Consider the following 17,055-nt stretch of genomic DNA (forward strand, 5'->3'; position numbering starts at 1 on the left):
TAATCACTAAAAATGGTATCATGCAAGGCATAAATTTTAAATTCTAATACCATTTTCTGTTTTGGTTTTACTATCTATGACTGCAGGCAAAATGTATTGACTTTGCTGTTGCGATTGTGTACATTATATTGGTTTCTGTGTTTCTCGGATGGGGTTTTTTTCATCGAAAAGTGGAGAGGAGCCCAGCTTATAGAACTCGACATGTATTGAATGTTGCAAATAATCGTGAAAAATACTCTGCCAACCAGCAAAAAGATGAGAATCCTTCCATACAGGTGAATGTCAGTCTCTACATGTGACCTATGATTTGTTTTGTTTACTTGGCTTGCCTTTTCTCATTTCATCATTTGATGCACTTATGCCCCCTGTCTTGTAGTTATGAATTTCCCTGCATGCAAAACATAATGCATTAGTGGGGCTGTTGATGCAGGGAAGCATGTATGGAATGAACGCTCACAACAAACAAAACCAACCATGAACAAAATAAACAAGAGATGCTCTTTTAGAATTTTTATTATTCGTATTCAAAAGTTGATTTGCTTTGATGCATACATAGGTATTTATACTAAACTAACACTTGCAGAGCAAGCTAGGAAATAACCAACTTGGCAATTGTTGCTAATCAAGAATGCCCAAAAAGGAAAATATTCATTTTTGCTATTCAAGAAAAATAAATAAGGGAAAATGTTATTCTTGTTCATCAGGGAAAATTTAATAGCTTTGTTAAGAAAATTTGACTGACTGAATTTTTGTCAATCCAGTTTTGTTAAGAAAATTTCAGCCAGTTGTTCTGAATCAGATGGAAATTGATCTAATTCCCAGCCTTGTCCTGATAGCTGGGGGATGGATAACTTTAGCCTGCTTCAGGGGAGGAAAGTTTTCCCCCAGCTAGGTGCTACCTTTTTTTAACGACCATTCTTCATCATTGTATTGTTTCTTGAGGAATGATTTCTAACATTGAGATAGTCTTTGCCTATTTTCCTAGTCATAGAAATAGCTTGAAAATCTTGTATTAGGTATCTTTGCCTTGTTTTGGTTGCTTTGAATAACATTAATGGTAAACAACTGTAATTTTTTTTTTTTTTTGTGTGTGTGTGTGTGTGTGTGGTTGCTTTTGATTAGCATTAGAGGTCTCTAAGTGGTGCACTGGGGAGGAGATGTGAATAATAATTAGACATTACATGTTGGGTCACAGATGCCCCAAAAGCTTAAGCTGTTAGAGAATGAACGCATCAATGTATATTAACCTCTCACAACCTCATTCACGTGTGAATGTGACTCTCCTCTTGCATGTGGAGACTGGTAAGCCCATAAACTGCACTGAACAAGGTGCATTAATACATACTCAACAAAATATACAAGAACAAACATAATGGAAGGACAAACAAATACCATGAGACTTGAAACTAGGACCTCCTGGAACAAAGGCTAATACCATGTTTGGTGACAAGTAACCCCAAAACTTTGCCCAACAATGTATATTCAACTCTCGTTGTGGACAAAAAGGGAAGTCCAAAAAAGAGGGGAAAAAAAAAGGATAGACATTTGGAGAAGCTGATGACTAGACAGAAAGAAGTGCATAGTAGATAAAACATAAGAGGTTAAAATTTTGCTTTAAGATTCCTGACTAAATTGACAGACATACGTTCAACATAAAGGAGTTTTTTCTTCTTCTTCCTGAGTTTGTTGCTATAGCACTAGAAGTATATTCTGCATGTGGTTTTGGCGTTGAATTGTTAAGGTCATACTTGAATATTCAACAATGCACCGACAATTAGGGATGTAATCAGTTCGGTACGGTCGGCATTTAGGTAAAATTTTCCACTAAACTAATAATATTGGTTTTATTATTTTGAGCACCAATACAAACTGCTTATCTCATTAAACCACGCCAATTGAAACGGTTTGGTTCGGTACGGTTTAATCAATCTAGGACCTCTCAAATTTGAGCAACCTTTTAGTATAATCACTAATCTATGTAAAAACATTGAATTAGCCATCTGTCCACCACTTCAAACATGTCCAATCCATCCATTTAATAAATACTTTTCAATTCCTAGATTAACAAAAATACAAACAAAAAAATTCAATAAATACTAAGGGTGTGTTTGGTTTGTGTTTTGAGATAAATTTAAAAAAAAAAAAATTTAGGGGGAATTGAGTAGATTTGTGTGAGAGAAAAAGTTTTGGAGTTTGGAAGTTTGGGAGTTTGGGATTATTTGATATTTTGTTGTAATTGAGTAGATTTGTGTGAGAGAAAAAGTAATTGAGAAGGAGAGAGGAGAGAGAAAAAGTGATTGATTGATGTGTCATAGAGAGAGAAGTAATTTTAGGATTTTTTTGAGAAAATTTGTAACCAAACTTGTTTTTGGAAATTTCTTCCAAAAACATATTTCAAAATGCAAACCAAACACACTCTAAGGCTTCGAGAATAGTAAGTTAGAGTTAAGATTATATATAATAAGGGTTTACTAACTTAAGTTATAGGGATGATAAGGTTAATTAATTGAGATTAGTAATTTATTATACTTATCAATATCATTATATTATTAGATTATATATGTTATAAATACACTATATGTTGAAGCGGCCGGTTTTGGTTTAGTTCAGTGCACAAGGGATTTGAATTGGTATCGAACCAAAAAAAATCAAATTAAAAAACGCATAGACCAATTCTTGTTAAAAGGCAGATCAAATATGTCTGGTTCAATCGGTTTGGTTGGTATTTTGGGCTTTTCTTACATCCCTACTGAAAATTGCAAAAAAAAAAAAAAAACAACAAATGGTTCATTGGTGGGGTCCTTCTTTTTGGACTATCTGCAACTTTTATGTTTTTTTTCCTCCTTTTACTCTGTTTAGATTTAATGTCTATTCATGACTGTTGAGTTAAATTTATTGCGATTTTTCCTGATGAGATTCCCATATCAAGTCTATTTTATTGTTAATTTTTAGATGCTTGAGGATGTTTCTCAAACTACAAAAGGGGTTCAACTTTCGGTTGTGCAAGGATACATGTCAAAATTCTACAGGTCACCTCCTATGCCACTAATGCTTATATCAACTTATAGGGAATGGTTTTTGATTTTGTGGGCACATATCTATGTTCAGGAGATATGGAACAATGGTTGCTAGAAATCCAGTCCTTGTGCTATGTTCGTCGTTGGCTGTTGTTCTCTTGCTTTGTCTAGGCTTAATCCGTTTTAAAGTGGAGACACGGCCTGAAAAGGTATGATATGTTATCTAGATTGCTTTTCGCATAGTAAATCAATATATTCTCTTTAGTTTTGCAATCAGTGCCTTTTCCATAAATTCCTGTTGTGTGTGCTCATTATTGTCCTTGGGTCTATGGGTTTGCTTATATGGATGCCTAGCTTTGACAACTGACTATGGTAGCTCTTTTTGTATTAGATGCTTGATACATGCCTGCTAATGTATACTTACTAGAATGCTTTTTCCCCAAACTTTGCAAAATTTCTTTGTTATATGAGAACCCCAAAAGTTTGAGTTTGATGTAATGGTACTAGCAATGTATATCAGTTATCAACCTTTCACATCGTCCCACACATGCAACCACCTTTTGCATGTGGAGCTCGACCCATAAAAATGTAGTGAAAGTGAAAATAGAGAGTTGAAGTAGTAAACAAATGATAACATGGAGACTTGAACAAAAGACCTTGCAGGATCAAAGCTGTAATCGATTGTTCTAAAAGCTTAAGTTGATAGGGCAGTTGTAGCTTAAGTAGCTATATTATCAGTAGCTAGAATAAAGTGGAAAAGGACATTCATGACATATGGTCTCAATCATATTTGGTTTTGTAGATAAATATCTAAGGTTGCTTAAACTATGGTTAGTTAGCACAAACCAACCAACCAGCATGAAGGACTGATTTCATCAAGTGAAAGGTGCTAAAAAGACTAGATTAAGTAAAAAATGACATGGGTTAAGAACATGAGAAACTACTCTTGTTGAGTGAGTCGAGTTGAGTTGGTAGTAGAAGTACAAAACTCAAGGTTTGCGAAACCCATGATAGCAGCAGCCTTACCTTTTATGTGTATATTGTCTAAAAGTTGTTCAGTAATTGATTGCTAGCTACTCTTATAATTTCAAGAAAGTTATTACAAGTTTTTGGACGCTAAACATGACGGTTTGCATCCTTATTGAGGTGCAACAAGAGTCTCCTTGTCTAATGATCATAACTTTGTCATGCTTCACACTTATTTAGAATATTGTATATTTGGAATTAATAGTAAAACTAGAGGAGTCTCAGAATTGGATGCTGGATGAGAACAAGGTTGATTTTTTTAAAAGCTCAATGTTATGTAAATGTAACACATAAACAAGGCTTCTAGGTTTTTTTATGGTGTCTTATGTTTATCACAATATTGTTACTTGGGTGATATTTACAAAATATTGGTCAAGTTTTTGACATCTATACCATTTCAGCTATGGGTGGGACCTGGGAGTAAAGCTGCAGAAGAGAAACTGTTTTTTGACAGCCATCTAGCCCCTTTCTACAGAATTGAGCAGGTTCTGCATCTTTTTACTTCTTTGTTTGTTTGTTAATTATATGTTTTATCCTACTGCCTTTCAATTGATTTTACTTGCCACCATCAGATTTTTTGGAAACTTTTCTTGTTAGCTTTACATACTATCTTTGAAGCTGCTTGTCATTTTTGTGCACAAGAACACTACAGAAAACAAAAATTCATTTTTTGTTTCTCTTAAATAATCTCTAAGAGAGGAATACATAATATTTTGTGTAGTACAATTATGTTAAAACTGTTGTAGTACACTTACATTTTTTAAGCATGCTTTTCAAGTTCATGCTGGACTTCTGCTAAAATGCTTTTCAATTTACTTTTTGAGGATAGATTTTGAGCCAATCAATAATAGATGCTATATTCTATAGAGTTCGACTGAGTTGACTTGCCAAGGGATAATATTTCATGGAATAACTTTTATCTATTCATATATACACTATAAAGTTGGAGAACATAATCAACTCCTCTTTTTCTTTGAATCTTGTGATTGCTGATATGGTTAAGAGCAACTATTACTTATCCAAATTTAGTTAGTTTGTTTATTGATATATGTCATTATTTTATAACAAGATATATGGAATAACTGATTTGCTAGCCCTAGCTTCGTATGCTGGAGATGCAATTATTGGGACATGCACTCCGCATGTTTTGTATCACCTTTAAATTAAGCACCATCTTAAATTGTAGTTATTTTGGTCTGTGTGAGACATGGCTTTACTCACTAATCCCCAGGAATGTGCAGTTTATCTATTAATTAACGTGGAGTTGATGTTTGATCAGCACAACCATAACATAGTTTTCATATCCAGATCCTGAATGGACTTGTATTAAATGAAATGGAATCTAGAAAGCTAGTGCTCCTAGCTTTTCATTTGACCCTATCTACTTAATTTTTTGATCTTTAGAATGTCATCTTTACTACATTAGGATTAACAGAGGCAAAGCATTGTGTGAAGGTTAATTTGTTTTCACTTTTCAATTAAGCTTTCAAAGTGCAAGGATCAAGCCTGCAAGTTGTGCTCCTTTTGATTGTTTCAAACATCATATAAGAGATGAACCAAGCCTAGAACTGCATATATTTGTTGATTGAGTTCTTGTGTTTCCAATTTGACCATTAAATTCCAATTCATTAGAAAACATATTCTCTTTCCGTCTTTTGAGTTTGGTGTAGTTTATAGCCTATCTTTCCATATAACCTCTTTAAGTGGATATCTTGGGGGATATTCTAGTTACATACTGATGCTAGAAACATATTTTGTGGATTTGAATAGTATTTTGATTTTGATTTTGACGGAATTTAAACTCAGTTCCTATAATTAAATGTCTCCCATCTCGTTTGATATGTGGTAAGATTTAATAAAATCCAATTACTACTTTACTGGATTTGAAATGGTTTATTCATTTAAGACGTTCCATTCGTTGCTCCTTTTTTCCTCCCTTCCCCCTGTTATGTGGATAGGCCATCTTGCTTTAATATTGCAAGAGATTGACTACTCCTCACATGTTTTGCAGCTCATGTTAGCAACAATTCCAGATGCAATGCATGGCAAGTCACCAAGCATTGTGACGGAGAACAATATCAATTTGCTTTTCGAAATACAAAAGAAGGTATTTGTTTTGCTGTGCTACTCTTGAGCAGTAAAATTGATATGTAACTTTGATTGAAGTTGAGGCTTTCAATAGATATTTGACTACTGCTGCTATTATGTCCTTCGTTATTGTTCAATAGTTGAACAAATGTAGTTAAGGATATTTCTTTATTTTTTATGCTTGCTTATTCTGTTTTGAAGGTGGATGGAATTCAAGCAAATTATTCAGGCTCATTGGTATCTCTGAGTGATATTTGTTTGAAGCCACTAGGCCAAGATTGTGCCACTCAGAGTGTTTTACAGGTACCGTCTTGTCTGGATCTCAAGCATATTATTTTTATATGGATTACTTTCTTGTGATTGGTACAAAGCTCTACAAAAATCTCATAAGTTTTTACACAGACCAAACAAAAAATGTACTGGAACAATATGAATTTGCCTTTTCCCACTAACTGTAGAAATGATGTAAATGGCATGCAACTTGATCTATAAATTGATCCTCCCAAGTTCAAGTCATACACTTGAGGCCATCCCATGGATTTATCTTGGAAATTACTTGGTCCATGTAGAGGTTGTTACTTGGTAAGATGGCAAGTGCTACTGACACCAACGTTGCGTTGCGAGTTAGGGCCGTAAGGCTGCCTACATACTTCTCCCATTCTCCCAAACCCCTGCTACAAGTGGGAGACTTGTGCACTTGGCACATGCTCTGAGGCTCCTTGGGTGCTCTAAATGGCCCGGACACCTTGTTAGAAGGAGGAGAAAAAAAAAAAAAAAAAAAGATTCTTCAATGTCGACTGTGATAGCAATTGACTTCCCAGAGTTTTGTGCCCACTTTAAGGCTCATTTTTCACTGATCTTTAGTATAGCAGACCAATTGCCTCTAAATTAGTTTCTTTCTCCTTGAATACATGGTTCACTTTAGTTTATTTTTCATTTATTGGAAAGTGAAGGTGAAGGTTTACTGGAGTGGTTTAAAGGATGGATTTAAAAATCTCATTTTACCTGGAAGTGGCTTCAAAGACTACAATAATGGAGCAAGGATCTTGTTTTCTCACTGACCAGATTGTAGGGACAAAACACCAATGATAGACTTAAGATTATCTTCTCTTTTCTCTATGATTGTATGATCTAGTACTTCTCATCACCTTTTATACACCCTATTTGTATTCTTAGATTCTGTTTACAAGCTTGATCATTTCCCTAGCCTTTATGTTGTGATTTGTTGTTTTAGCATATAGTAAATGGTATCATCAACTAATTAGGAGTACCGTAGTTATTTGTCTGGGGTTTGTATACTAGTTGTCCTCATGCACTGGAAACTTAAATGTGAATACCACCAAGGCATGCCACTGACGCATATTTTTTGATGCTTTGTTTCTAAGCCAACTTTTTTTTGTTCTTTCTTCTTACTTTTCTGTTGCTCATGTTGATGTGTTGATGTTAATGAGTTATGCTACGAGTAGATTGCCTTTTTTATTATTATTTAAAATTCTAATGGAACCTAAATTTCCGTTTGCATCATTGTTGGACTGATGTGCATTACTGAGAGTTGTGCCTCTGTACTTTTAAGATTGTTATAGAAAATTGTCATATTTACAGCCATTTATTGAAACTTGGATGTAGTTCATATTATTTCACCATCCATGTTGTGTTGACACAGCTTATTTTTCTGTGATAGTATTTCAAAATGGATCCTACAAATTATGATGGCTATGGGGGTGTTCAACATGTTGAGTATTGTTTTCAGGTACATTCTAATGATCCCTATCTCTATGTTGTAAGCTTGAGATCCTTAACCTTTTTTGTTTTTCATTTGCCTTTACCATTTGGGCCTTTTTTGGGGGTGGGGTGGGGGGGGGGGGGGGGGGAATTCAATTGTTTGAGATGAAGGACCTTTTTCAGAATAAAACCAGAAGAGACCATTATAATGAATTTAACATGCGAAGTTTTGTTTGTTTGTTTGTTTTAAGTTTTAATTTGGATCGAGTTATGGGCATAGGAGACTCGAAGCCTGGTATTCATCTTAACCTTCAGCTTGTGTCTCATGTCAGGAGCCTATTCCATATACAGTGAATATAAGCTTAAAATGTCGAAATCTGAATTAGAAAAGGAAAAAATAAAATGGGGAGATCGAAATCAGTGAAGTTTCATTCACACGGTGTCAATAGTTTTCACATGCATCTATCAAGGAGAAAAAAACAAAAATGTAACTACATCTAAATTACTGAGGCTTTTTAATTCTGCTGCTGCTGTTGAATTTTCCAGTTCAAAACCTGTGTTGGCATACAAATGTCTCTTGAAATTTTGATCAAATGGATATATAAAACTTTTAAGATAACTAATTTATCTTATTGAATAGTTATTTTTTGTTCCGGTGGACAGTACTATATCAAAATTTGATTCCTTTGCCATTACAAGATTTGTACACTCATTGGTTGTCCATTAGAAGGATTTTTTTTTTTTTGGAAGAGGGGAGGGTGAAAATGAAAAATCTTTTTTGGGAATGAAATTTGTCTTGGGGCGCACCTATATAATTTATTATGGAGTATCTTGTGTGAAAGAGGAAGCATTGAAAATTTCTTGGTCCGTAATAATGAGTAGCCTTGTGTCTGTATTTTACAATGTAGTTTTATTTTTAATCAATATGATGATTATTATATATTATTTGCAATAAACTAACTGCTTATTGATGATGTTACCCTGCATGCTTCTTTAAGCATTATACTACGGCAGACACATGTCTAAGTGCATTTAAAGCCCCTCTTGATCCAAGCACTGCATTAGGAGGTTTCTCTGGGAATAACTATTCTGAGGTAAGTTGCTGACCACTTGTAAAGTGAAGATGTAATTAAGGTGCACAGTAACACAATATTGATGTTCCATGGCAGGCTTCTGCATTTATTATAACGTATCCTGTGAACAATGCTATTGATAAAGAAGGCAATGAAAGTAAGAGAGCAGTTGCTTGGGAAAAGGCATTTATTCAATTAGTGAAGGTTTGCATTTTGTACTAGTGGTTTTTTTTCCCCCCCCTCAACGATAGCTGATTATTTTTTCCCTTGTTCTTGAATTAGAGAATTTATGGAGTTTTATAATCTGATGTCACTTTATTTTCCTGTTACAGTGCTAATTAGTGGGGTACGTTTTCAGTGGTGGAATGAATTTTTGGAAAATTTAGTAAGAACTGAGATAGAGTTGGACTTGTTTGTGGTTAAGTAACAAGAAAAAAAGATGTGATTTTACTGCTGAGGATTGCGTTTTAGAATGATGCCAATCAAACAACAGGAGTTGTGTGCAACTATTGACCTAGGAAGGTGTTCAAAAATGGCTTATCAGGGAAAAAAAAGTGGACAAATGGCCATACTCTCATTTTATATCATGTTTTTACATTTGTTCAAGTATGAGAACATGGATTGGATAAGGATCAGAAATGTTTGTTTCACTAGAAATGCTGTTCTTGTTAGGATGATCATAGCCAATTCTGCAATTCTTCTCTAGATATCCCAACTACTTATCGCTTTTAAGAAAATGAGGTTTGGTGGTTTGGAGGGACGTGGTTGTCTAATTGCTTATGAATTAACAGAAAGATCTGGCCCTGGCCCTAGTTACCACAAATATCCAATTGAGTTAGGTGCCCTAATTAGTCGGTAAATTCTTCACGTCCTCATATTATTTTTCTGGAAGCTAGATATATTTTGAAGGCACTTGATTTACCTACTTAAAATTGTATGATGATGTGGCTTAATGTTGTTTTCTCCTTGATTTTACGTATTCCTCGCCTCCCCAAAGCATGCAACAACATTCGTTTCTATGAATGCTTGTACTACAGACTTTGACACAGTTTTTTTTTGCAGGATGAACTCTTGCCAATGGTGCAGTCTAAAAATTTAACAATTTCCTTCTCATCAGAAAGCTCCATTGAGGAAGAATTAAAAAGAGAAAGTACTGCGGATGTTATAACTATTTCAGTGAGACATTGCAAACTTTCAGCCTCATCTCCTTTTTAACAGCAAAATATTGTTTTCTTCTTCCCTTTTTTTTTTTGGATAAATAAAATTTTATAAAGAAACTAAAGCATCAAGGAGATGCATAAGAATACAAAGTGACACCCCCAGGATAAGAGCACCACGCACAAAGACAAACAAGAAACAAAAACAAAACTAAACCACTCAACCAAACACATCATCAAAAAAATCTAAAAAGGTAAACAAATCTGGACCCACCCACCACCCAGATACCCAACCACACAAAACATGGAGAAGCCGTGTTTCCAACCAAGACACCGAACGGACAACCTCCTGGAAAATACGACGATTCCTCTCTAGCCAAATGAGCCACATCAAACATAGAGGAGCCCACGCCCAAGCCTTCCAATGCCTCTTCTCCACTCGACCCTCTGCCCAACTCCACAAGACCCCCAACACCTCCTCTTGTTGCTCCCACTGCACCCCAAAAGTAGAAAAAATAAGATCGCACAAGCAAGAAGCTGCCGGACATTGAACAAGCAAATGGTCCACTGAATTTGCAGCCTCACAACACATAAAGCACCAGTTAACCAGAACATGCCCCGACGAACCAAATTATCAATCGTCAGAATACTATCATAAGCCGCTGTTGAAGGAACACCTATGACCGAAATCTGACGCCAAGGAAACTCCCCCTCCACAGCACCCCACAATCCCTGATAAAATGAAGAAACCAAGAAAACACCCTTCGAACTTGGCCCTCACCAAACCAAGACCTCTTGATTATGCAATTTTGGTAGGTTATTGCAATTTTATTTAAATAAGTGAAATTTGTGATTGCTTGTTCATTTTCTTTTGCTACCCTATCTTGTTTCAGATAAGCTATCTTGTGATGTTTGCTTATATATCTTTGACTTTGGGCGACACACCAAGTTTCACTTCATTTTATATATCATCTAAGGTATGGTGCCTTCCATTCATGTTTTAACTCTCTTTATTGTATATATTTTCAATCTTTATATGTCTTGGGTAACGTTTGATTTGTTTGTTTTTTTTCTTATTGATAGTTGTATGCCATTTACGTAGTAGCCTCTTTTACCTTTTTCAAAACGTGAAAATGAGGACTAAACATAATTAGGAGTGGATTCTTGATTTTTCAAGTATCCACCTTGATCTTAGCATGAAATTGATATGGATGCTTTGGAGTCACTATATATCTTTTGGTAGTGTCTGTGTCTTTGTCAAGGGTCTGAAACTTAAAAAATTTGGGCTCAGTTTTCTTCTGCTCCGCTATTGGGCAATGGGATGATTTTTGGGATGTAGTAAATTAATGAACACTTCTAATTTTGCCTCGCACATCCTTGCGTTGCTTCTTAAAAAAAGTACTCTCACTGACATCATGTACTCCACAGGATCTCCTTCATTTTATGCTTGGTTTATCTTTAAGCTTCCCTTTTACTACTTTGGAACACATTATTTGTATTTAGGAATGCTAGGTTTTCACTTTAAAAAAAAATTAACCTTATCTTCTTTTATTTAGTTTAAATCATTTGACTGGTTGGCTTCCAGGTATTGCTTGGTCTTTCAGGAGTTATGCTTGTCATGCTCTCTGTTCTTGGATCGGTTGGGATTTTCAGTGCATTTGGAATAAAATCTACACTTATAATTATGGAAGTCATCCCTTTTCTTGTTTTGGCTGTAAGTTCCACTTGTTTAAAAAATCCTTGTAGCTTTAATATGATTTCTATATTATTGTGGACTGAGGTTTTTTCTCAGTCCTGTCTTGAGTTATATGGCTACTGTCAAAGTAGGCATAACACCCCTAGAAGTTGAATTCTCCAAAATAGTGTTATTATACAGAATATTCTTCTGCTGTTAGTAATTTTATGTCTTATCTTAATCACATACCCTAGAGGTCACCACGCAGGGCGTCCAAATTGTCATAGTTTGAACATTCATTTTCGGAATATTGAAAGAAGTTTGGAAACATGTTGAAAGGTAAATGCAAAGTTAAACCTCAAATATTGAGTTCATTGGCCTGTACCTTTTACACATATAAGCTACAAACCAGAAATCGGAGAGCCTTTTCGTTGTGTGTGGAAATATTGCCCGCAGGATTATGGATTTATTTATGCAAAATGTGTTTAGGATAAATAGAAGTATTAGATTCCTGTACAAGTATATATTCATATAGGGTATGTCTCTAACCTAAACTATTTTTTTTCTGCTGTTATAGAAAGCTCTCTCCATAACATGAATATAAAATCCATTATCTATGACCCATCTCAGTAATCATAAAATGAGGCACTGGGAGAGGTATTGATGGGGCAACCTAGCTTTTGGCTGTTATATGCATAAATACGGCTATTGTCAAAGCTGAATACACATTCTCATGTTTGTAACTGGGTCTGGATTATGTACTCTAGTGGAAACCTACATAAATAGTTGATGAATAATGTGTGTCGTAATAACAAATAACCCACAAATCTAGGTGACCTATCATTTATGGGGTGATGTCCTTCAAGTATAATTTTTTGCTACTACTTGTAAAACAAGCAATAGGTGAAGAAACCCAGTCTTAGATATGAAATGTTGACACAACAGGCAGTGGGTTTTTAATTTTTTTTTTTGGATAACCGGGTGTCCGGGCCAGCTTACGCGTACCTTTGAGTGATACAAGTCCAACACATGATGATGTGTGAAAGGAGCAGTGAATTGAGGCATTATACCAAGAGCAATGCCATGAGAGGTAGACTAATTACAATCTTGTGATGACACAATTAGATCATGGGAGAGCGGACAAGGCTTGTGGCTTGGTGGGTGAAGTTGGGGACATTTGGAAGAACTTAATATTTGAATAAATCTCCAGACCAATGCAACATTGGGGTGCTCCAATGTTTCTGTTACTGAAAAAAATGCATTAAGACTTGGCAATATGGTTTGTTAGCAAAGTTGGCACTGTTTTCTTATGGTAGCTAAGTAAAAATAATATTTCAAAGAAAAACATTGTGGAGGATATAATGAGCCTTTGCTACACTGAGTTGCATCATTTGGAAAGTTCAACTATGAGGAGGAACTCAACATTTTCATATATTCTAATGCTTTTTCTGAGATAGTTGCTTCAATCTTATTTGGTTTCCAAATGTTAATTAGCTTTTAAAATGCCTTACATGTTCTATTGCAAGGACCGTCACAGAATATGTTACTTTAATTGCAAGCTTTGTTGGGAAATATTAGTTTTTTTTTTTCTTGACAAAATATTTCTTGATAATTCTTTCCTTAGTTTCCATGTTAGCTCAGTGTCCATTGAACTCTTTTTGTTTTTACATCAGGTTGGGGTGGATAACATGTGTATACTGGTACATGCTGTTAAGCGGCAGCCATTGGAGTTGCCTTTAGAAGGCCGAATAAGTAATGCACTTGTAGAAGTTGGACCATCCATAACCCTTGCTAGCCTCTCAGAGGTTTTAGCATTTGCAGTTGGAAGTTTTATTCCTATGCCGGCATGCCGTGTGTTTTCTATGTTTGCAGGTCAGAAAAGTACTCCCTATCTTAATTAATGACATTGAAAAAGTAGCAGAACTAGTAGTAGCACTGTAACTGCAGTGGTTGTCATCATTATTCTTGTCCTTGTTAGTTTTATGTTTATTGTAGGCTTATCAGTTGACTTCCATAACCGCATTATTTTGCAGCATTGGCAGTTCTCTTGGACTTCCTTCTGCAAATTACTGCTTTTGTTGCCTTGATTGTTTTTGATTTTATGAGAGCTGAGGAGAAGAGGATTGATTGTTTTCCTTGCATTAAAATTTCTGGATCATATACAGATCCAAATGAAGGTACAACTAAGATTTCTCGCACATCTGCAAATTTTTATTTTTCACTGCCATTATCGTTTTTGTTTAGTAATCCAAGCATGGACACTGGTTGAAGAAAATTATTACATGACTATGTAGGCATTGGTCAGAGAAAACCTGGATTACTGACTCGATATATGAAGGTAATAACACGCGGTTCTGGTTTTTTTTTTTTGGCTTTGTTTTTTGTTTTGTTTTGTGGTTTTTCTTAAGTTGGCCAACTACATTATACAACTACATAAAGCTATTATGGATTCTCTGCAGTAATTCAGAAAATATATGGTCATTTTGGTACAGCTGGAACTGTCCAACTATTTTTTTGTACCTTATATACACATACACATATACATATATATATATATGTATGTATGTATATTTGATTTACTGTGCGGTACCTCAGGGCCTCAGATGGTAAATCCATGGGCATAAATAGTAACACAAACAGTGCAAGGTAATGTTGCTCGTATATGACCAGCATATAGAATGATTGTAAGTAATACTTTTTGTTTTTGTAAAATGTAGTGACTAAAAGCGAATTATTGATGTGTAATAAGGGAATTTCTGGTTACACACCAAAAAAGAAGTATACATCTTCTGTTGGTGTTCTTAATTTTGGTGCATAAGCATGCCGGTTATTGGCATTTTCCCAGGGCTTAACTAAAACCTATTGGAATGTGTCCCACATCGCTTGGAGTTGCCCCATCTGTGCTAGTTATAAGGCTCTAGTTTCCCTCTCCTTAATACCTAGGTTTTAAGGAGAAGTGTGGACTGGACTTTTCACCTTTGTGTACTTTTTTTTTTGATAAATTAAAACCTGTGTACTTGTTAACTCACTCAACTTTATCAACCAAAAAAAAAAAAAAAAAAAAACTTCAAAAATCCTAATTATTACATGCCTTTAATGTCAAATAGTAACAAGTGCCCCAGAGCACTAGTTAATTTTTGGATTGGGATAAAAAGTGTTTTGGAAAAAGGAAAAAAGGTTAGATGTTTTATGAAATTCATGAAAAGTATTTTGAAATTGGTGAATAGTGTCTCGTGATCTTTCCCTTTTTGTCTTTTTTTGTTTGTTTGTGGGTGTGTGTCTCATGGATACTTTGCAGCAAGATTCATTTTTAATATATCAGCCGTGGTGTTGAAAATGTTGACTGCAACCAATTGCACTGGGAGCTCTGTTTGGTTGAGTATTTGGAAAATTTGTTTTTTAAAATTGTTATCAAAACTGGTTTGGTAAAAATTGTAAAAAAATAAAAAAATTACTCATTATTTTGATATGGCTCTCTTTTTGGGGACATAAATGTTTTTTGAAAATTAGAAAATATATTTGTTGTGTTTATTTTTGTCAAACTATTTTCTAATTTGTTTTTTAAGAATATTACAGAACACAAGTTCTACAAAATTTCTAGGTTGGTTCGTGTGTGTGTGTAGTTTGTGTGTGATATGTACTACACACGCACATACATGTAGATGGATCATGTAGGTGTTGTGTATCCTTTAATACTTGACTTTGTGAATAGTTAAACACTCAACACTAGGCTAAATGGGGACAGCAACTCATGGTTGACCATGTTCCTTCCAAAATATTTGTAGATTTATGCTTACTGACTACTTATTCATGATGCTCCCGTTTGGTAAGGTTGTGCATGGTTACTTTTTTTTTTTTGTGTACCTTCTTTATCTTAATCTGTGGGTTTTCAATTGTCCTTTCTAGGAGGTTCATGCACCCATTCTGGGTCTTTGGTGGGTGAAAATTGTTGTCATTTCTGTGTTTGCTGCTTTGGCATTTGTTAGCATTGTAAGCTTCCCCAACTTTTATTAAAATCTTTTATGTACATGGTTGTATTTATTTTCTCTTTGTGTTACTTGATTGAGTTAACCTTTCATTTTTGTTGATCCTTGAAGGCATTATGTACAAGGATTGAACCTGGCCTGGAACAACAGATTGTTCTCCCCCGAGACTCGTATCTTCAGGTTTGATTTGATATCTGATGGTTTTATGGAATATGCATGTCTTGGGATGGCAACCGGGTGGTTTGGGTTGGGGCCCTTGGGGGACCCTTCTCCTAATTGCTATCCCTATGAATATCAAGTCATATTGGGCTTGGGATCTTACCAAAACATTCCGTCACTGGCAGGGTTATTTCAATAATGTTTCAGAGTATCTCAGGATTGGACCGCCTGTATATTTTGTTGTGAAAAACTACAATTACAGGTATCATGGTGACAATTATTTATTCTTATGCATTTGCTTTGATACCTGATAATCATTGTTTTTTTTTTTTTTTTCCTAGGAAAAAGTATCAAATTTGTTGTTTACATGTGACCATGCATGTGTTAACATGCAAGGTATAGAATTTTGTTTAATTTAAAGTCAGAATCATAAACACTTGTGTTTGATAATTTGTTTGACTTTAATTAATTTTGGTTTGTATTGACATTTAGCACCAAATTGTACACTTATGCCCTTTTGTGAATGGATTAGTAGAACTCAAACATCTTTAATTATTCAATTATTAGGTTACATATATGTTTAGATAAGTTTTAGTTTTGTTTTCAAACACTTTCACGCATTTATTTTTCTTTTTTCTTTTTAAACTGTTTCCCTTGTTTTTCGGAAATGTTTCCATTTCCGAGCTAACCAAATAAAAAGTCGAAACCAAATTTGGATCCTTGATTACATGCGGATTTCTCTATGTCCATAAAGAGGAAGGATTTGCTTCCTGCCAATGCTCATAATCAAGGTTGTTAAAATCGGGATCCTACGTGGGATTGTTGGAAGAGACTTGTGAATCGGATCGTAGAATCAGATTGAGGATCATAAGATTCTACTTTCAATGTAAACTAAAATGAAAAATTATCGATAATGATAATATATGTTACATAATTTTAAAAAGATTAAATAAAAACGATAAATTTGATATAATGTATATTTTATGTTAACATCAATTAGAAAAGACATTTGACAAAAGTGTTTATAGTCAAATTTTTTATATACATATATATAAGAAATAAATAATAACAAAAAAAATTGTTAGTATTGGGATCATAGTAGAATCAGGATGTATGCGATTCTACACGATTTTATGAATAGGATCGTAATAA

General features: G+C 34.7%; 1 protein-coding gene across 9 annotated transcripts in view; it reads left to right on the forward strand.

Moving 5' to 3' along the window:
- The window catches only part of LOC114286712 (uncharacterized), a 47,264-nt gene that overhangs the window by 13,867 nt on the left and 16,342 nt on the right, over positions 1-17,055 (forward strand). For 4 of the 9 annotated variants that reach the window (XR_014331988.1, XM_028229922.2, XM_082873354.1 and 1 more), the window contains exons 8-25: positions 87-275; positions 2,953-3,029; positions 3,109-3,226; positions 4,445-4,528; positions 6,055-6,150; positions 6,333-6,434; positions 7,813-7,881; positions 8,852-8,947; positions 9,023-9,130; positions 9,989-10,102; positions 10,977-11,060; positions 11,669-11,797; positions 13,432-13,630; positions 13,792-13,935; positions 14,053-14,096; positions 15,665-15,748; positions 15,856-15,924; positions 16,089-16,165. Coding sequence is in view for 7 of the 9 variants with exons in the window: in XM_028229922.2 (XP_028085723.1) it covers positions 87-275; positions 2,953-3,029; positions 3,109-3,226; positions 4,445-4,528; positions 6,055-6,150; positions 6,333-6,434; positions 7,813-7,881; positions 8,852-8,947; positions 9,023-9,130; positions 9,989-10,102; positions 10,977-11,060; positions 11,669-11,797; positions 13,432-13,630; positions 13,792-13,935; positions 14,053-14,096; positions 15,665-15,748; positions 15,856-15,924; positions 16,089-16,165 (1,883 nt within the window). In the remaining 2 variants the exon portion in view is untranslated. Of the gene's footprint in view, positions 1-86; positions 282-2,952; positions 3,030-3,108; positions 3,227-4,444; positions 4,529-6,054; positions 6,151-6,332; positions 6,435-7,812; positions 7,882-8,851; positions 8,948-9,022; positions 9,131-9,988; positions 10,103-10,976; positions 11,061-11,668; positions 11,798-13,431; positions 13,631-13,791; positions 13,936-14,052; positions 14,097-15,664; positions 15,749-15,855; positions 15,925-16,088; positions 16,166-17,055 lie in introns of all 9 variants that reach the window. The other 5 variants (XR_014331987.1, XM_028229921.2, XM_028229924.2 and 2 more) reach the window with 3 other exon arrangements.

The sequence above is a fragment of the Camellia sinensis genome, chromosome 6 (genome assembly GCF_055761805.1).
Source record: "Camellia sinensis isolate YWXY chromosome 6, ASM5576180v1, whole genome shotgun sequence".
Lineage (NCBI taxonomy): Eukaryota > Viridiplantae > Streptophyta > Magnoliopsida > Ericales > Theaceae > Camellia > Camellia sinensis.